Source organism: Heptranchias perlo, chromosome 6 (assembly GCF_035084215.1).
Source record: "Heptranchias perlo isolate sHepPer1 chromosome 6, sHepPer1.hap1, whole genome shotgun sequence".
Lineage (NCBI taxonomy): Eukaryota > Metazoa > Chordata > Chondrichthyes > Hexanchiformes > Hexanchidae > Heptranchias > Heptranchias perlo.
The window spans coordinates 34,662,096-34,684,465 of NC_090330.1; the positions used below are offsets into that span (position 1 = coordinate 34,662,096).

At 43.9% G+C, this 22,370-nt stretch overlaps 1 protein-coding gene across 1 annotated transcript in view; it reads left to right on the forward strand.

Moving 5' to 3' along the window:
- The window catches only part of cryl1 (crystallin, lambda 1), a 110,641-nt gene that overhangs the window by 45,163 nt on the left and 43,108 nt on the right, over positions 1-22,370 (forward strand). Inside the window, exon 4 of the mRNA XM_067986084.1 lies at positions 16,055-16,216. Coding sequence (XP_067842185.1) covers positions 16,055-16,216 — 162 coding nt within the window. The remainder of the gene's footprint in view (positions 1-16,054; positions 16,217-22,370) is intronic.

Consider the following 22,370-nt stretch of genomic DNA (forward strand, 5'->3'; position numbering starts at 1 on the left):
GATATTTCTGTTAAAGGTACTATATAAATGTTGTTTAGGTCCTTCAACCACTTCACATTTTTTGACAATGTGGTTGCACTCCCAATAATAGTTTAGAGTGCGTCATACTATGGTCCTTCTAGTGTATTTCTCCACACATTATTGCGGTTCTTACAGTTACGTTGCCTGCCAATGATGTAATCGATCAGATTTCAGTTCTAGCCAGGGATGCATCCGGGATTGTTTTATAATTGTCTACTGGGCAGAAAACCGCGTTGAAGATGACCAGCTCGTGCTCGCACTTTATTGTAAAAAGGCAACTAGAACTATCGGCTTTCCCGGCAATACCGGTTTCATTGGAATGAAAATCGGACAGGTTCTATAACAGCTGGACGATCTGCTTTGTCAAATTATTCCCATGTGGCGAAGATGAAAATTTCCTTCTCGTCTTTATACTTCATTGCCATGACAATCTGTACATTTATTCCTTGTGGCATCAAGAGTATTGATTGCAATTCTGTGTGCTTATTTTGGGTTAATTGTCTCAATTAGTAGAATATTTTGGGAAGTTCGTAAAAATCTGTGCTCTAATCCTATGCAGCCACGCAAGGCACAATCCTATCTAAGTAATGTGAGAGAGAAAGCAAAGTGAAGGAAGGTGTCATCGACAGTGCTATCAAGCGGCACTTACTCACCAATGCTCACCGATGCTCAGTTTGGGTTCCGCCAGGACCACTCGGCGCCAGACCTCATTACAGCCTTGGTCCAAACATGGACAAAAGAGCTGAATTCCAGAGGTGAGGTGAGAGTGATTGCCCTTGACATCAAGGCAGCATTTGACCGAGTGTGGCACCAAGGAGCCCTAGTAAAATTGAAGTCAATGGGAATCGGGGAAAACTCTCCAGTGGCTGGAGTCATACCTAGCACAAAGGAAGATGGTAGTGGTTGTTGGAGGCCAATCATCTCAGCCCCAGGACATTGCTACAGGAGTTCCTCAGGGCCGTGTCCTAGGCCCAACCATCTTCAGCTGCTTCATCACTGACCTTCCCTCCACCATAAGGTCAGAAATGGGGATGTTCGCTGATGATTGCAGAGTGTTCCGTTCCATTCGCAACCCCTCAGATAATGAAGCAGTCCATGCCCACGTGCAGCAAGCCCTGGACAACATCCAGGCTTGAGTTGATAAGTGGCAAATAAAATTCGCACTAGACAAGTGCCAGGCAATGACCATCTCCAACAAGAGAGAGGCTAACCACCTCCCCTTGACATTCAACGGCATTACCATCACCGAATCCCCCCACTATCAACATCCTGGTGGTTATCATTGACCAGAAACTTAACTGGACCAGCCACATAAATACTTTGGCAACAAGAGCAGGTCAGAGGCTGGGTATTCTGCGGCGAGTGACTCACCTCCTGACTCCCCAAAGCCTTTCCACCATCTACAAAGCACCCCATCCACCACCCTAAACATTCACTCCCTTCACCATTGGCACACCCTGGCTACAGTGTGTATCATCTACAGGATGCACTGCAGCAACTCCCCAAGACTTCCCAAACCTGTGACCTCTACCACATTGAAGGACAAGGGCAGCAGGCACGTGGGAACAACACCAACTGCACGTTCCCCTCCAAGTCACACACCATCCTGATTGGAAATATATCACATTTCCTTCATCATCGCTGGGTCAAAATCCTGGAACTCCCTACCTAACAGCACTGGGGGAACCTTCACCACACGGACTGCAGCGGTTCAAGAAGGTGGCTCACCACCACCTTCTCAAGGGCAATTAGGGATGGACAATAAATACTGGCCTTGCCAGCGATGCCCCCATCCCATGAATGAAAAAAAAGAGAATAACACTGTGGAATTGTGACCCTTTTTAAATTATCAGACATACAACTGTTGTCAATAGAGAGAAAAACATATGGCAGACTGATGGAATGCGAGTTACAGAGCTCATTTAGTAATTAACAATGGTGTCATGTAAATGTTTTACCTTGTTACATTGTTGCCTCATTTTTCAAGCAAGACTGTAGGTACCAAGGTTAACCACAGCCTCTACTCACTCTGACACATATGGATTGTATGAGGTGAACATAACAGTTCATCCTTGTAGGACTGTCAGTACTGAGTTATGCTATAAACACACCCAAAGCATTAGTTTATTAACTTTTGAAATACAAGGTCATACTTTGGTACAGTTCCTTGGCACTTAACTGTAGCTTCAGATTTTCTCAGGAATAACAATAGGCTTAGGCTTTGCAGCAGTTAACTTTTAAATGAAATCTGACTTGTCTAGCCAGTTTGATGTAGCACGTAGTCTGAATGGATTGGAGCAAGAAAAACATAGGACACGTACTGAAGTCCCATTGGTTACAGGAGTTTCAAAAGTCTAACTGATGAAGATGAATTGTCTTGGTTGCATAAATGTTTCTAATTGCACCCTTACTATACATTTTTTATTTTCTAACAGAAGCAAACTTATTTTTCTTAATGAAAAATTCCCTTGTGTTACGCTTGGAAAAAGTGGACAAAAGAAGTTCTGTGCTGTGAATGTGTAATATTTGAGATATTTTGCTATAAATGCTCTTAGAAGTTGAAGGAACAATATCAAAATTTGCCAATGAAGCTAAGTTAGGGTTTGGCAAATCTTGTTGACGATTGTGATAAACTGCAGGAGGACATAAATAAGCAAGCAGGATGGGCATATAGGTGGCAGATGCAGTTCATTATAGAGTATAAAGTACATTTTAGAAGGAAGAATTGGGGAAGGAAGTACACCTTAAATGATAAGATTTTAAAAGGAGTATAAAAACTGAGGGATCTTAGTAAGTAGATATGCAGATTGCAGCGCAAGTAGATAAAGCCATAAAAAGGCAAACAGTATCCTTAGTTTTGTATCCATTGGCATAGAATACAAAAGCAAGGAGGTAATATTGAACTTGTTAGGTTGCATTTGGAATATTATGTACAGTTTTGGGCACCCAATTAAAGGAAGATTAAGAAAGCAATGAAAAAAGTGCAGTGTATATTCACTAGCATGTTATCAGGGTTATAGCCAGAAAGAATTGCTTGAGAAGATAGGGCTTTTTCACTGCAGCTGAAACTGGATAAGGGGGGTCGGCCTGATAGGAATCTTCAAAATTGTAAAGAATTATGGTACGGTAACTAATGATGAATCGTTTCCTTTATTAGGTGAGATGGTAATGAGAGGGCACAAATTTAAGATGATCATAAAAAGAATTAGAGGGAGACTAGAAACCTGTTTTTTACACAGAAGGAGGTTATAATGGGTTACACTTAGCTCAGAGCAGTTTCGCCTCTGAGTCAGAAGGTCCTGGGTTCAAACTCCACTCTACAGACTTGAGCATATAATCTAGGTTGATACTTCAGCGCAGTACTGAGGTGCCATCTTTCAGATGAGACGTTAAACTGAGGCCCCATCTGATTTCCCAGGTAGATCCCATTGCACTATTTGAAGAGCAGGGGAGTTCTCCGTGTCCTGGCTAATGTTTATCCTGAACCAACATCACTAAACTAGATTATTTGATCATTTATTCATTGCTGTTTATCGGACCTTGCTATGTGCAAATTGGTTACATTGTTACCCTACATTACAACAGTGACTAATTCAAAAGTACTTTATTGGCTGCAAAGCACTTTGGAACGTCCAGAGGTAATGAAAGGTGCTATATAAATACAAGTTCTTCTTCTTAATGTGAAGTTTTCTATCACAAACCATTGTTGAAGCACAGTCCATATGTACTTTTAAAAAATAATTAGATAGTTACTTGAGAAAGAGGAACATAAAAAGATAAGGGGAGTGAGCAGAAGAGCAGGATTTCACTCAGGTGGCTCATGTAGAGAAAAACAGCAGTACAGACTTGATGAGTTGAAAGGTCTGTTTCTGTGCTGTGACATTTTATGATTCTACTTTTATTTTATTTACTGGGTAACATGGTTAACTGGGATGGAGTTGTGGAAATACTTTGCATATCTATCTGTATATAATTGAGTACACACCTGTGGATTGTTGGATTATGTTTGTAGAGCAAGAAATTCTGATTGTCTTAAATGTCCAGTTAATAAACCAATGAATCATAAACCACTATCTTAAAAGAAGAGAGAAAAACGTCTGCACCAACTTACATTATATAGCAATTATGTAGAAAAGTGTCTCTGAGAACTTTACAAGTGAGAAAAGGATGCTCAGCAGCAGATGGAAAGGAATGGGGGGAACACTATTTCAGTTGGAGAAGTTTTGAGGAGGGTTTTGAAAGAAAGCAAAAAGCTAGCAAGGTAAAGTGATTATGAGAGAGCATTCCAAACTCTGTGAGCATAGTGGCTAAAAGATTGAATCAGTTGGATGATGTGCTATTTTTACCCAATAAGCCATCAGAGAGACAGCACAGGCCAAGGATTGGTGCCTTTACCTGATAAACCTTCGGGGGATCAGGACAGACCATGTATCGCTGCCTTTATCCACATCTTCCAAAATTCTATAGACTCTGGAACAGTACAGGAGCAGGGATGTCTTACTGCAGTTATACAGGGCCTTGGTGAGACCCCATCTGGAGTATTGTGCAGTTTTGGTCTCCTTATCTGAGGAAGGATGTCCTTGCCATGGAGGGAGTGCAACGAAGGTTTACCAGACTGATTCCTGGGATGGCAGGACTGACGTATGAGGAGAGATTGGGTCGGCTAGGCCTATATTCACTAGAGTTTAGAAGAATGAGAGGTGATATCATCGAAACATATAAAATTCTAACAGGACTAGATGCAGGGAGGATGTTCCCGATGGCTGGGGATTCCAGAACCAGGGGTCACAGTCTCAGGATACGGGGTATGCCATTTAGAACTGAGATGAGGAGAAATTTCTTCACTCAGAGGGCGGTGAACCTGTGGAATTCTCTACCACAGAAGGCAGTGGAGGCCAAGTCATTAGATGTATTCAAGAAGGAGATAGATATATTTCTTAATGCTAAAGAGATGAAGGGATATGGGGAAAAAGCAGGAACAGGGTACTGAGTTAGACGATCAGCCATGATAATTTTGAATGGCGGAGCAGGCCTGAAGGGCCGAATGGCCTACTCTTGCTCCTATTTTCTATGTATCTATGTTTTCTAACCTGCAGATGGAGACTTTTTAAAAAAATGGACAGCTTCTATGGAATTTGTGAGCCTTGCTTTGTGCAGTGATTTAGGGCTAATTTTAACTCGGCGGGAAGCTGACTTGATTGGGTCGGCCAACTGTTTTACACCCGGACCCATTTTACTCCCGACTGACCCGAATCCACCCCATTCCCACCCGGTAGGTTAGGTTAAAATTAGCCCCTTAGTGTTTGGTGAGGTTGTTGATCCTGTGATGTTTTGCACCCGTGGGCTGACAGTTGATTAATCAGATAGTGTAATATTTATTGTATCATTAAGGTACCGAGTATAAGGATATTTGATCCATCTGATAGAAGGCACCTGGAGTAAGGGGGAAGATCCTCAGTTTACGATCAGGATGTATCTATTCTAATCTTTTCCAATGACTATGTAACCTATGTCCATTTCGTTTGTGCATTTTCGATGCTGCTTCAGACCCGAGCCAATTACTTTTCTCTTCAGGTCCTTCTCTCCTGACTTCTCTTCTTCCTATCACCCAGACATGCTACCTTTCATTTGCCCACTCCTAATCCCTACCCATCACTACTCCTGTGCCTTCCTTGAATCCCCTTTGAATAAGCTCACAGCTACCCTCTGTGCCTCTCTTGGCATTCTCTCAAGCATCCAATCATAGAAAGGTTACAGCACGGAAGGCCCATTGAGTCCGCGCCAGCTCCTATGCAAGAGCAATCCAACTAGTCCCACTCCCCTGTCCTTTCCCCATAGCCCTGCAATTTTTTTCCTTTCAGGTACTTATCCAGTTCCCTTCTGAAGGCCATGATTGAATCTGCCTCCACCAACCCCTCGGGTAGTCCAGATCCTAACCACTCACTGTTTTAAAAAAAAAAGTGTTTTTCTCATGTCACCAATGAGGCACCTGTCACGAGCATCAATGCCAACTACCCCATCCTCTTCACTCACAAACTTTCCCACCCAACATGCTTGCTGGGGGCTAATGGCACCAACCTCCTTCTCATCCTGCTCACTCCACCCACCACTAACCTCTTGGACACTGCAGTGGATCGATCACTACCCCACTCCATATTTCCTTCCAGAATGCTCTTCAACTCATGAATGAGACCCTTGCCATCCACAACCTTATTGTTGGTGATTGCATTGATATCTGGCTTTGGCAGCTTTTCCTCCTTCGCGCACCTCGCCATGTTCCAGCCCTCCTCCTTTTACAATTTTAGTTGTCTACCACCCACCCAAGCCCAACCCCATGTTTCTCGCCAAGGTATTCTTCCTCTGCCTCTGAACTGAGCAACTTCTCATCCTCAGTGATTTCAACTTCCATCTCAACCTTCCATTACCCTCTCTCCCCTGAAATTACTACCCTTCTGTCCTCCCTAAACCTCACTCCATATAAATTGTCCTAACCATATTCACAACCACCCCATCAACCTTGCCATCTCCGTTGGCCTCTGTACTCCCATCTCGATCACAGACAAGGCCATCTCTAACTAATTCCTTGTATTCCTCACCACCCACACCCCCTTCCAACCTCAATTTCTCTGTGTACGTCCCTGGGAAAAGCCCCCCATATCACTTACAACTCCGCTTTCAAACTCCCAATTGCTTAGCCTTTGGCCTTCCATTCACAATACTTCAGCTGTTGATCTGCTTAACCCATTGCTCTACCTTTGATGCCCTTGTACCCAATAAGACCTGTAATCTCTCCCATTCCAGTTGTTCCTCCTGGTATGGCCCCATCTTTGCTTCCTCAAAGCCAAAGACCACAGACTTGACTGTACCAGGCACATAACTGGTTGAGATATCCTTCACCAGACCTACATCAAGCACTATTAGTTTTACTCTCCTCTGTCACAACCACCCACTATTCCAGGATCATCTAGGAGAGCAAAGATAAACCGCCAGCTTGTTTTCTCCACTGCCAGCTATCTCTTTAAAATGCCTCTCGCCTGCCCTCTCTTCCCTCAACTCCAATAAAAAGTGCAAGGAGCATAGTGACTTTTATCACTAGGATTGAGATCATCTGTTCAGCTGTCTTTGCTGTTCCCTCCATCCTCTATCCCACCAAGCCAAACCTCTCCAAGACACCCCCTCAGCCCTGAACCTGCATCTCCTATCTCCCCACATGCCCTCTCAGATCTTATGCACAAGATGAGCTCAATTTCCTGCTCCCTTGAACACATTTCCACTAAACTACTAACCACCCAACTTGCCGCCTTGGTCCCCATACTAGCTGACATTGTACATGGTACATGGTTCCCTCTCCTTGGGTACTGTCCCTCCTTTTCAAACTGCTATCATCACCCCTCCTCAAAAAAACCATCCACTGTTCTTGCAAACTGCTGTCCTATCTCCAATTTCCCTTTGCTTTCCAAAGTCCTTGAACATATTGTTACCTCCCAAGTCCGTGCCCATCTTCCCGCAACTCCCAGTTCAAATCTCTTCAGTCAGGTTTCTACCCCTGGCACAGCACCAATATAACCCTAAATAAAGTCACATAAGAACATTAAAAAATGGGAGCAGGAGTAGGCCATGTGGCCCCTCGAGCCTGCTCCGCCATTCAGTAAGATCATGGCTGACCTTCGACCTCAACTCCACTTTCCCGCCCGATCCCCATACCCCTTAATTTCCTTAGAGTCACAAATAACATCCCTTGATCTCTCTGCAGCCTTTCATACAGTTGATCACACCATCCTCCTCCAATGCTTCTCCTCCGTTGACCAGCTCAGTGGAACTGCCCTCGCTTTGTTCCACTTGTCTATCTATTTGTAGCCAGAGCATCTCCAGCATTGGCTTCTCTTTCCGCCTCTGCACTATTATTTCTGGAATCTCCTAGGAATCTATTCTTGGCCTCTTCTTCCTCACCTATGTGCTGCCTCTTGGTGACATCATCAGCAGACATGGGAACAGTCACCAACTGTGTGCTGACAAAATCCAGCTCTACCACTGCACCACCCCTTCATTACCTCTGTTGTCAAACTGCTTGTTCGATATCTAGACTTGGATGAACTGCAATTTTCTCCAGCTAAGTATTGGTAAGACTGAAGCCATCATCGTTGGTCCTCTCCACAAACTCTATACCCTTGCCACCAATTCCATCCCCTTCCTCGACCACTGTCTCAAATTGAACCAGACTATTTGCAACTTCGGTGTTCTATTCAACCCTGAGCTGATTTTCCGACCCCAGATCCTCTTCATCACAAAGATCTCCTACTTCCACTTCTGTAACATTGCTTGCCTCTGCTTCTGCCTCAGCCCATCTTTTTTTAAAAATTCATTCATGGGATTTGGGCGTTGCTGGTAGGGCCAACATTTATTGCCCATCCCTAATTGCCCTTGAGAAGGTGGTGGTGAGCCACCTTCCTGAACCACTGCAGTCCATGTGGTGAAGGTACTCCCACAGTGCTGTCAGGTAGGGAGTTCCAGGATTTTGTCCCAGCGACTATGAAGGAACGGCGATATATTTCCAAGTCAGGATGGTGTGTGACTTGGAGGGGAACATGCAGGTGGTGGTGTTCCCGTGCACCTGCTGCCCTTGTCCTTCCACGTGGTAGAGGTCGCGGGTTTGGGAGGTGCTGTCGAAGAAGTCTTGAGGAGTTGCTGCAGTGCATCTTGTAGATGATACACACTGCAGCCACGGTGGAGGGAGTGAATGTTTAAGGTGGTGGATGGGATGCTAATCAAGTTGGCTGCTTTGTCCTGGATGGTGTTGAGTGTTGTTGGAGCTGCACTCATCCAGGCAAGTGGAGAGTATTCCATCACACTCCTGACTTGTGCCATGTAGATGGTGGAAAGGCTTTGGGGAGTCAGGAGGTGAGTCACTCGCTGCAGAAAACCCAGCCTTTGACTTGCTCTTGTAGCCACAGCATTGTGGCTGGTCCAGTTAAGTTTCTGGTCAATGGTGACACCCAGTAAGATGTTAATGGGGGATTTGGCGATGGTAATGTCTTGGGGAGGTGGTTAGACTCTCTTGTTGGAGATGGTCATTGCCTGGCACTTGTCTGGAGTGACTTCTGACCTTATGATAGAGGGAAGGTCATTGATGAAGCAGCTGAAGATGGTTGGGCCTAGGACACTGCCCTGAGGAACTCCTACAGCCATGTTATGCTGCTGAAAATCTTATCCATGCCTTTGTCACCTCTCCCAATCTTATCCATACCTTTGTCAACTATTCCAATGCTTGCCTATCCTGCCTTCCATCCTCCACTCTCCATAAGCTTTAGCTAATCCAAAACTCAGCTGCCTGTATCCTATCCTGCACTATCTCACCCACCCATGCTCACAGACATAGGTCAGCTCCAGGTCCCCCAATGCCTCAGATTCAAAAACATTTCCTAGTTGTGTTTAAATCATTTCATGGCCTCGCCCTCCCTATCTCTGAAACCTTGTCCAGCCCTACAACCAGCCCTTCGTGGCTGAGGAACAGAGAGATGCTCTAGCTGCCCTGAGCCTAAATTTGAGAACTTTGAAACCAAAGGACTATTTTTGAAACACAAAGGATTACAGTTTTCTACAAAAGAAACCCCGTGACCTTCATTGTGACTGCTGAGAGCTATGCCTGTGAGAAAAGTTGCAAAGTTCAACCAGAAACCACTAATTTAAAAAAAAAATCATGGATTTGGAGTTGATTCTCTGGATTTCATGGAATCATAGAAAGTTACAGCACAGAAGGAGGCCATTTGGCCCATCATGTCCGTGCCGGTCGAAAAAGAGGCTTAATCCTACTTTCCAGCACTTGGTCACTTCAAGTGCACATCCAAGTACTTTCTAAATGAGTTGAGGGTTTCTGCCTCTACCACCCTTTCAGGCAGTGAGTTCCAGACCCCCACCACCGTCTGGGTGAAAAAATTTCTCCTCAGCTCCCATCTAATCCTTCTACCAATTACTTTAAATCTATGCCCCCTGGTCACTGACCATTTATGTTTAAATCTACATACATGCATATTAGATATAGATGAGTAGAAGGCTCTTTTTAAAAACTAATATTTAAAGGTTTCTAGTTCATGAAAGTTCAACACAGTTCTGCTATGCTTACTGTACATAGTTGCGCCAATCTGCTGTCGGCAGTTAAGTGTAGGGTTGGGGGAGACTGCAAATGAGTCCTTAGGAGAAGGAAGAATCAACAGCAGGCATCAGACTCTGCCCCAATCTTGATTACCCTCCTGTGAAGCGCCTTGAGACGTTTTACTATGTTAAGGGCACTATTTATAAATGAAAGTTCTTCAAATGAGGAATACTGTAACTACTTAAGCTTTTCATAGGTGAATTGCATCTAAGAATCCTTACTGCCCAAAGCAACTGGCCTTCACTCTCGCTGTCCAGTATCTATTGTACTGTGGACTGTTGCATAAAAACTGTAACCTACATTCTGATGGCATTATATCTCACACATATCCAACTTGCTTTGGCTTCACGGTTGCTCGATATTCAAACTGATGCTTGCTCATTATTTTTAATTTTGACGTATCACTCTGCTTTTCCTTACTCTCGTGTCATCCATAATTTCTGCTCAAAGCTTTTCTTTTGCTCTGTGGTTGTATCTTATTGGTCCTGCCTTTTTTTAAAGCAATTACCCCTTTCTCTTTTTATTTCTTACTACCTAATTGTTCTTCTTCCACCCAGTCTCCGGTAAGGGTTCAATTGAATGCTTCACACCCATTCATTTTAAGCCTAATTTACCAAATCCGCACTTTTGCTCAGGTCTCTGTTGCAAGTAATTTTCCAATACACATCGAGGATTAAATAAAAACTAATACTTTCCTGCATTTCCTTGTTCAAAATCAATTAAATAAAATATTTCTCCTACCTCACTCAATTCCACTATTAATAATTAGATAAATCGTTACACTCTTGTTCTATTTTGATGCAATAAATATTTGCCTCACACTTTCAGTTAATATTAATAAACAACTGAGTAAGTAGCATTTACCTCAGCACTCAACTTAAAACAATAGCTCATTGAATAATTAGTTTTTTTTGTGATGCAACTCAACTAAAAATGAATAAATACTTTACATCACCCTCCTTTACTTCAAGAATAATTGAACAGTTCCTTTCACCTCTGACCTAATGCAGCCAATAATTAATCACTTCAGACCCTGACTTTTCGTTACAAAACCATTACTGAATTAAACCTCCTTTCCTCTACTGTTTCTTTCAATAAATTAATAAATAACTTGATTCTTTAACTTTTCGTGTTCTCTTCAATAAACAAAGAAATTAATTCCCTCTTACCCCGCTCTTTCTTGCTACCGTCAGCCCCTGAAACTTCCAGATGAGTTAATTTCTTCTTGCCCCCGTTTTTCCTTCTCTCCATCATGTTCGACTCTTGCTGGTGTATGGTTCCATAGATGCCAGTTACCATCTAGTACCTTACCCAAGTGGCCATTATTCATTTGTGAATGTAGGCAATTTGTATTTGCCAGCTGTGTGGTGAGAAGTATTATAGATCTTCTCCTCACCTGACATATACGTGCACTTCCCAGAAGTGGTCACTGATAGTTAGGAGCAGGAACCCATGGCATTCCCCAAACCCCCAAAGGCATTAAACCAATTGTAGCATTCCACCTTCTGCACTGATCAGCCAACTCAGAATTAAATCTGGAACCAGGCTAGTCTATATGGCTCAGTTCCACATTGGGCAGTACATTTACTGGCTGAGCCATCGGGCGTGTGTATTTTTTCACCTCCGTTTAAGTAAGTGCACCATCTTCCAAATGCCATGTCAATTAAGAAGTGATCTCTTCACTCGACTATATTTTCTTCATTAAGTTGGTTCCTTACAGTGCCTTTTTCCATATTCATAGTGCATTAACTAATTGAGCTCTGAATTGAAAATACTTGTCCTGTTTTTGCCTTTGTATCCCTTCTGTCCAAATTATATCTAAGAAGAATTGGAAGACTGTGGCCAGAGCCTCCACAATTTTCACTCTTACTTCCCTCAGTAACCTAGGATGCATCCCATCTGGACTGGGTGACTTTTCTACTTTGAATACTGCCAATCTCTTAAGTACCCCCTCTTTATCTATTTTTATCCTATCCAATATCACTACTACCTCCTCCTTTCCTGCTGCAATGGCAGCATCCTCTTCTCTAGTGAAGACAGATGGGAAGTATTCATTTAGTATCTCAGCCATGCCCTCTGCCTCCACAAGAAGATCTTTTTTGTCCCTAATCGGTCCCACCCTTCCTTTGACTACCCTTTTAACATTTATATGTTTGTAAAATACTTTTGGCTTCTCTTTTATGTTAGCCACTAATGTATTCTCATATTCTCTCTTTGCCCCTCTTATTCCCTTTTTAGATCTCCCCTGTACTTTCTGTATTCAGCCTAGTTCTCTACTGTATTATGAACCTTATATTTGTCACAAACCTCCTTTTTTCTGTTTCATTTTAATCTCTATATCTTTAGTTGTCCAGGGAGCTCTAGCTTTGGATGCCCTTCCTTTCCCCTTAGCAGGAATGGGTCTACTCTGTACCTGAACTATCTCCTCCTTGAAGGCCTCCCATTGCTCAATTACTGTTTTGCCTACCAATTTTTGATTCCAATCCACCTGGGCAAGATTCATTTTTAACTCACTGAAATTAGCCCTCCTCCAGTTAAATATTTTCACATTTTATCGTTATCCTTTTCTACAACTATTTTAAACCTAATGATATTATGATCACTGATCCCTAAATGCTCCCCCACTGAAACATGCTCCGCTTGCCCCACTTCATTCCCCAGAACTAGATCCAGCAAAGCCTCCTTCCTTGTTGAGCTGGAAACACAATGTTCAAGAAAGTTCTCTTGTACACATTTCAGGAATTCCTCCCTCTCTTTGCCCTTTACGCTGTTGCTATCCCAGTCTACATTGGGATCATTGAAGTCCCCCTTTATTACTACTCTTTATACAGTTTTTTCATCTTTCTATAATTTGCATACAAATTTGCTCCTCTATCTCCTTCCCACTATTTGGTGGCCTATTATATGCACCAAGTAGCGTAATAACTCCTCTATTCAAATGGATTCTGACTTTGACCCCTCAACTATATCATCCCTTTCCAGTGCTGTAATTGTTTCTTTGATTAATGCTTCCACTCCCCCCTCCTTTCTTTCCTTCCCTATTTTTGCTGAATACCTCGTAGCCAGGAATATTAAGTACCCAATCCTTCCCCTCTTTGAGCCAGGTCTTTGTTAGTGTGACTATATCATAGCTCCATGTGGTGACTTGAGCCTGCAGCTCACCAACCTTATTTACCACGCTATGTGCATTTATGCACATGCACTCCAAACTCATCTTAGACTGCCTTGCATTTGCCTCCTATCTGATCTATCCTATTTCTGAACTATTCTTTACTCTAGTGCTATTTGTCTCTCCCAGTCCTTGTGCACCTTGTTTCTCCTTTCTAATGTTTCATTCTGGTGCTGATCCTCCTGGCAAATTAGTTTAAACCCTCCTTCATAGCACTAGATAACCTCTGGGACATTGGTCCCAGCTCTGTTGAGGTGCAACCCATCCATCTTGAACAGATCCCTCTTGCCCCAGTACTGGTCTCAATGCATCAGGAATCTGAAGCTCTTCCTGCTGTACCATTCCTCCAGCCATGCATTAACCTGTCTTATCCTACTATTCCTATATTGACTAGCACGTGGCACAGGGAGTAATCCAGAGATTATTACCTTTTGAGGTTCTGCTGTTTAACTTCCTCCCTAGTTCCTGAAATTCTGATTCCAGGACTTCACCCCTTTTTTTCCTATGTCATTGGTTCCCACATGGATCATGACTTATGGCTGTTCCCCTTCCCCCCTCGAAATGTTGTGCGAGAAGTTCCAAGAACCAGGAGGCTCCCTATGAGCCGGTGAAGAGGGGAAACCGAGGGCGGGAAGAGGGGAAACCGTTCTCTCCATCTCTCCCCTAATCCCCCATTCTCCTCCCCTCAATTTCTGAGCCTCCATGATTTCAGGGCACTCGCCCCATGATTTCAGAATCCATCCAACGTGAGTTAGTCTGATAAATGTCACGTCCAGTTCAATACTAGAAAAGTTATATTGGTCACTTTCCCCTTCTGATTACCCCTCAAATCTAAATAGGGGATCAGTTGTCAAATGAATCTTACTTTTTTAGCAAAGGGGAGAAGACAACAAGTGAGGTTATATTGGTTTTTAAAACATGCTTTGTTTCTTTCTCCCCTTGCTCTAGTTTCACGGGCTACATAGCAAGTGCAGTAAAAGGCTAAGTGGCCTGTTGCCTGGACTCTGCAATGTTGCTTTTAGTCAGCTACTAGAAAGTAAGGACAACAGTCAAGCAATAGCTTACTTTTCTGATACTCACCCCACAAATAGTCTCTGCTCTGCAACTTCCCTTTCTGCAGAGTTTGGCTAGGCCAAAGTAAGGTGAAGGAAAACACACATACTTTCCTCCACTCTATGCCATACATTCATTCTTCAATATTCAGTGGCACTGCAATGTTCAGAAGTATTGTGGTTTTTTTAAAGTTTGCAATTTTTAGAATATTTAATTTAAAAATCAAAGAGCAACAGCAATTTTTATGCTTGCACGTCAGCTTTGGAACCAACCATGGAACAGTGTATTTCTGAAATGAACAGTTGCTGTTCACAGCCATTTTAAAAAAAATTAGAGAACTGTATTTGCTTATAAAGGAAGTTGTGGCAGAGTTATAGAAATAGGAACTGACTAGGCATTCCAGTGATGTAGTGAATGCAGGTCACAGGTTTGCAGCTTAAATTTCCCACATCAAAAATCCAGCTTTAGCCAACCCATTGGAAAGAGAGAAAAGGTTAGAATGGAAGTCAACTCAAGCATCTCACTCACTTTCTTTCAATCTGTTACAGGAAAGCACTCTTGGCCAAGCAAATACAATGCAGCAGTGGAGGGAAGTAAAAAGGAAAGAAAAAAAAAGAGGAGGAAGGTTTTAAACAACCAGCTGTATGGGGAAAACAATTAAAAATCTTAAGTCTGCACCTAAATGGGTGCCATATGTAATTGAGAGCACTTAATTGCATTCCTCATCCCCTTGTAGCCATCCTCTGACATTCCTAGATGGGTGGAAAAGTGGGGAGATGGATTGTCACAGAATGAAGGCGTTGTGGCAGCTGCCAACAAAACTGGCACAAACCTGCATGATTCTTGTGCGGTGATCACATACCAGTTGATTATTGATGAAGTGGAAGCCTTTCCTGTTGACAAAAACTGTTGGCTCATTTTCTGGTGCCCTAATAGCTGCATGAGTTCAGTCTATTATACCCTGGACATGAGGGAAGCTGACCACTGCTGCAAATCCCAGAGCGCTCTCATTTGGCTGTTGGCATCCATTGGGAAGGCAATGTATTTGTTTGTTCTGGTAAGGTTGGCATTGGTAACCTGTTTGATGCATCTGTGCACTGCAGACTGGGAGATTATGGGGGATGTCCCTTGTAGCAGCTGGAAGGGGGCCTGTGGCGCAAAAGTTACGGGTAGTAGTAACTTTGACAGCCACAGGCAAAGCATGGCCCCCTGGTTCAGTAGACAGCAGATCCTGTTGCAAAGTTCAGCAACAGTCTGCCTGGTGAAGCGTAACTTCCTCCTGCACTGCTCCTCAGAAATATCCAAGATGGTAATTCTTGGCCTTCTACAAGCAGCCCCCCTCACCTGCTGCCTTCTTACAGGCACCTGAAGAACTCCCTGCTTTTCTTTGGATCGTGTCATTCTACTTCAGATAGTGAATTAAGCAGATGGCACCTCTGCTTAACAGCTCAACTCTCTTGGGACCCAGATGTGGTGAAGAGGAACAAATCTGATTTTCTTCTGATTCAGAGTGGCATCTTGTACTCCAGAGTTTACTCTTAATGTTTTTCCTCATTAAAATGTTCATTAGATTATTTTTCTGTACATCATTCTACCTCATAGCTGCAGCATGCACAGTCATAAATTATGTTGATCCTATTTTGTGTTTTTATGTGATGCAGGAATGTGTTCCTGAAAACTTGGAACTGAAGAGGAAGGTTTTTCAAGAGTTAGATGACCTCATTAATGACGATGTGATTCTCAGCAGTTCTACCTCCTGCCTTTTACCATCAAAATTGTTCAGCGGACTTAAACATGTTAAACAATGCATTGTGTCCCATCCTGTAAGTATTTCTGCAGTATGCAGCAGTTATGCTTAAAGTAGAAGTGTTTGTATCTGGCTGTTCATAGATAATTGATTGAAAATCTACAGTGCATGGTTACCGAACTTTGTTTACACATACTTATCAGGATTATGTATCTAAGAATATGTAGAGAAGTGTGCTTACAATAGGATAGCTTAAGATTGTTTAAAGATCTTTATCTAGTGTAAATTTTATGCTATCATTTAAATCATAGCATTTACAATGGTGAAAATAGAAGTTTTGATTATAAAACAATGTATCAGAATGCTGAGTTGAAACTAAATAAATCTTGTGACAAGAAATTGCAAATTGCTGCCATTGTAAAGTATATAATAGTAAATGTTACAGTTCATTAAAATGAATGGTCAGAAAATCACAAGCCAAGGGGTGTTAAATTTCCTGATAGGCAACCCTGGCTTGTGCCAACAAAACCAAGGTAGAAAATCTTCCCTTAAGTAATGGTCATTTTAGCAATATTCAGATGCAAAGCATGCATATATGAAATGATCAAACAGAAACTCCAAAACTCTGTTTATTGTAGAAATCATAGTGGATCTAATCTGTTGCTGCTGCCATGATTATTATCACTCCACAAGTTGATCTTTGAGCAGCAAAAGCCTCTAGTTTCTAATGTTTATCAATAGGAATTCTATACTTGTAAACTAGGGATGAATAAAGCCTTTGATTTGCATTCTGACTGAGGTTCCAAAAATTCCAAATCTCAACTTGCATCCTTACAGCTGAGTCAGAAAATTACAAACTGTAGCCCCAGTTTGAACCTGGATTGGGAATCAGGCGGGCGGGGGGGAGTGTCAAACCACCCATACGTTGCCAGCATCAGCCTCTGGCGATTTTAACTCCTGGGCCTCATTTTAATATGCTTGAAGAACTGCCCACCCAATCATGTTGGGAAACGAGCAGTCTGCCCATTTTCACAGTGCAATATCCGGCAGTCACCCGAGGCCTATTTAAAGCAGGAATGCAAATTTTAAAGCAAGGTTGCATTCCCTGCGTTCAGATTTCATGACAATATGGTGGACACAATTCCCATAGCAATCATGAGTCAGGGGGCTACCCCCAGGTTTTCTAATGCCTCAATGGAAGTCCTGGTGGAGTAGATCAGGACAAGGAGGGATGTACTGTTCCTCCTGGCTTGCAGGAAGTTCTCCAGGCCTGATATCCAGCAGGCCTGGACACAGATGGCTGAGAATGTCAGCGCCAGCAGCATCATCCCGGTACGGAGTTCAGTGTAGAAAGAGGTTCAATGATCTCACAAGAGGAGCAAGGGTGAGTACAGCAATCCATCTCAATAATACTTCCCAACATTCCTTTCATCCCCCTCCCCTCTAGTGACAAGGGCACTGCACCACCTTTCTTCCTCATTCCAAACACTCATCTCTTCCTTTGCTGTCTTCACACCAAACACTAACAGCATTCTCTTCTCACATCCTAGCACTTGCAGAACCAGAAACTCCTCTCAGAACTCCTTCCTCAGTTCACATTCCACACACTTGCCCTTCCATTCATCACCTTGCATCTTCATTCTATCTTGCTTCTTCTCCAGCTCTCAGCATTGCACTATATGCACAAGCCGTACACATCTCCAGTTTCCTTTTCAACAACTCTCACCCACTCTTTGTGCAGGACAACACAGCATATAATGCCAGGGAAAGGGGATAGACTGGGGGACCTGACACCATAGTCCTCACCCAAACGGAGCAGGACCTCCTGGAGATTATTGGCCCAGCAAAAGCCATAATCATTGGGGAAGGCAATGCTGGGGGCTTATCTGAGCAGGAGGCCTGCTTATTACTTGTAATCGTTCATTCACCTCAACAAATTGCACATTTAGACAGCTTGACAACTTCAAGCTGTATTTTGGAGACTGTTAGTGCTATGCTAACTCTTAACCCTTTTCTCTTTCCTTTAGGCCCTTCTCAGCAGCAAGAGCCTCCTGCAGAAGACACCTCAGAGGAGGACAATGCCCCTGAAGATGCACCATCATGCACTTCATCCCTCCCAAGCACCAGCACCAAGATTGGCACTCTGCATGGGTTAGATAGGGAGTTAGAGGGTCTGCATGTGGTGAATCATTCTGCACCAGTGAACAGCAGCACGTACTGGTGAAGGGGACAGCTCAGGCGAGAGCTTGCCAGCTCTGCTGAACAGGATCGAGATGATTGTTAATTGTATATAAATCAATTACAACATTGGTTAAATATTAAGCTCAGGTGCATGAGCAATTGGGAACTCTCCGGCTCCTATAAGAGAGTAGGCTTGGGGCAAGGTTCTGGGTTTTTGTGTGAGGGATGCATTGGCTGTATTGCGAATCCCAGCAAATAAAGTTTACAAGCAACTGTAAGTATTAACCCCTCACTGTCTGGCTGTCCATTTAGAACAATGAGGACTTCAGGGATCCAGTTATGAAAAGAAAGATGCTTGCTTCACACAAGCAGTTATACAAGGTATTGGAAGGACTGCAATGAAATTTCAACATTATTGCTAAGAGTACGGAGGAATCCACTTCCAGCCTGTGTGTTGTCATCTTGTATGGCATCAGCACTCCGCAGTCTATCTTGGAGAGTGGGACCACCTCCAGGGACGCTGCAGACGGACCCTCACATCAGGAGTCACAACCTTTGCAGCTTTGGTGGAAACTCAAATGGCTGCCATGTAAGCTCTGGGCTTTACGTTGGAAAGACAGATGTCCACCTTAGAGAGAATGATGGACCATGTGAATAGGGGTTTTCAAAGAGTCACTCATCTTCTGCAGTCTTCTCTTCCGTAGATCAGTGGGGGCGATAAGCCCCAGCCCCAGAGGAGTGGCAGTGGCATTCTGGGAGCAATAAGTGTTGCCCTCTTTCAGGATCTCAGCATGTCTGCTCCTTCACAACTCCCTCAATGTACACCCACCATGGTGCCAGGAAGTCTGCTGGGCCAGACTGTCCCAACAGCAGCTGAGGTGAAGCAGTCTGGAGCTGGACCCTCGCAGCCTCGAGCACCCAGAAGTTGCCGGCCACGAGCATCTCAAGGATCCGAACGTGAGCAACTGTAGCCTCCCACCAGCTACGAGGAGAGGTCACTAGAAGAGTGCCTCGTAGAAGTAGTAGAGTTAGTAAAATCACTCAAGAAAGGCACCATGGGTTGACATGGGTGAGAAATAAATTCAAGGCAGTTATTATGTTTGGCATTAAATTAATCACGTTTATCACATTTGGCAATTTAGTCTGTGTTGTGGTTTCATAGCAGCTTCTGAGTTTGCATTGTCAGTATATGATTGATATAGAAGTTGGCTGAATGGTTTCAGTGTTCCGTGATATAGGATGAAGGGAGTGGGAAGGATACAACAAGGACTGTTTATTCAGAGGGGCTTTGTGTAGGTTTTCAGGGAAGGGGAATGAGCAGGTTAGCAGAATCGCTATGCAATTAACTCTTCCCTGGCTTCTCTAGCTGCAAAGAGCAGAAGTTTGTGTCATTCTTCTACTTCTTCCTTGCCTGCTGCTGCTTCTGTGCTAACCTCCAAATGCACTGCTCTCTGGCTGACAAGATTGTGCAAGATGAAACACACCACAATGGTGTGCGGGACCATTTGTGGGGCAAATTGTAGGGAGCCCACACACCTGAAAAAGCCATCTGAACCTTTATTTGAGGAGCACTATGGTATTTCATTATGATCCTGGTAGTCCCATGGCTTTGATTTTACCTGTATTCAGGCATGGTGGGGTTGCGAAGGGGTATCGTGAGCCATGTATGTAGGGGGTATCACTTGTCTCCCAGTAGTCATCCTGTCACGTTCCTGGAAGGGTTGAATATTGGGGGGGATAGTTGAATGTTACAGGATAAAAACGTTGTGACAGCTGCCTGGGAACCTTGCACAAACTTGTATTATTCTGTTTCTGTGATTGGAGGCGAGCTGTACATTAATTAAGTGGTAGCCCTTCCCCCTATTTACGACTGGCGATGGCAACGTGTGCAGCCTGCAGTCTATCACATTGCGTATGCGAGGGAAGACAGCCGCTGCTGCAATTCCCTGAGCTCTATCCTGTTGATGTCAATGGGGAAGAGTTATGTCCTAGTTAGCCCTGAACGTTGATGACCTGCATAATGTAACTATGTGCTACAGACTGGGATATGCGGGAGACGTCCCTTGCAGCAGCCTGGAATGAGCCAGTGGCAGTGAAGTTAAGGGCTATGGTGACTTGACAGCTACTGGCAAAGCCTGACCCCGTCCTGAATCCAAGATCCAAGAAACCGTCCTGTAGAACCCTGTGTGCTGGGTAAGGTGTCCTTAGAGCAGCCCCCCTCTTCTGTCTTCTGATAGGCCCTCCTGCTGATTGCTGAAGCTGCTGCTCCCCTTGCTCCACCTCTTTCTCATCCAAAACAAGACTGGCAATAATGGCACCCATGATGAGCTGTTCGAGCTTGATGGGGGTAAGTACGGCAAAAAATCTCAAAGAAGCAATCTGGAAACTGGAAACACTCCTGGCAATCCAAACAGCGCAATGGCACACAGATCCTTATAATCTAATTACCTGCATCTGAGAGCCCCTTTAAATAGTGCTTCTATTGTCTGAGAGATCGTCCCGCTTGGATTTACTAGCGGGTTGGGTGCTGGGCAGGATTTACACAATTTTGCATTAAAATCATGTTGAGATCCTAATGAAATCATAAGACACCCATTTGCATGTTTTCATGAGGCCCCCATCTGACTTTGACGGGCACCTTGGCTAACTAAAGAAACTGGTTAAAATGGCGGTTAGTGAGAAAGAATTGGGAACGGAGCGGTAAATACTCAAAACGATTTTAACTGCCGACCCACCCCATTCCCACAGGGCAGAGTGGGTAAAAATCGGTCCTTGTTTCCTTCCAAAGCAAAGCTTTAATGGAAATGACCCAGGACTCCGGTGGGGGGTAATTTTAACCCCCAAGACCGGGTGGGTGGGCAGTAAAAAACTAGTTTTTGGAGCGGGACCGCATCCCAGCTCCAACACACCCATTTCCAGGTTTAACCCAGCTGTTTGGATGCGCGTGCACAACAGAAACCCGGAAATCCCGTCGTCACTTAAAGCCAGTGGGTCGATATATAAAGGGCCAATTCAGGTAGTTGAAACACTTTAGCTACTTAACGTTTTGTGGATTCTGTAACAGAAATGGATTTAACTTCTCCTGAACGTATCTCCCATGGCTTCTGAAATACGCCATAGAAACGGCGGTGAGTTGCAGCCGAAGCTCATTTGGCCCTTTAAACCAGTGATTGACACATCTCAATAAAGGGTTAGGTATTGCAGCTGGGCTCTCAGATCTCGCAGACAAACATTTGGCTGGGAGTTCTTTGTGTTTAGACTGAGATTTCTTTGAGACTGAGAATTCTTACGTTCAAACAAATTTACCTACATTTTGGAGCCCCTCAAACTGGGGGGGGGCGCAATGGAGCTATTCCACAGTACATCTGCGGAGGAGGCACATCACCATCCACAGCAGGCATGTCGTGCAGTTCTGGGATCTACTAGCCCAGTAACATAACTGGGCTAGTAATCCAGAGGCCTGGACTAAAATCCAGAGTCATGAGTTCAAATCCCGCCACGGCAGCTGGTGAATTTAAATTCAATTAATTAATTAATTAAATTCGCAACCCCTCAGATAATGAAGCAGTCCGAGCTTGCATGCAGCAAGACCTGGACAACATCCAGGCTTGGGCTGATAAGTGGCAAGTAACATTCGCGCCAGATAAGTGCCAGGCAATGACCATCTCCAACAAGAGAGAGTCTAACCACCTCCCCTTGACATTCAACGGCATCACCATCGCCGAATCCCCCACCATCAACATCTTGGGTGTCACCATTGACCAGAAACTTAACTGGACCAGCCATATAAATACTGTGGCTACGAGAGCAGGTCAGAGGCTGGGTATTCTGCGGCGAATGACTCACCACCTGACTCCCCAAAGCCTTTCCACCATCTACAAGGCACAAGTCAGGAGTGTGATGGAATACTCTCCACTTGCCTGGATGAGTGCAGCTCCAACAACACTCAAGAAGCTCGACACCATCCAAGATAAAGCAGCCCGCTTGATTGGCACCCCATCCACCACCCTAAACATTCACTCCCTTCACCACCGGCGCACTGTGGCTGC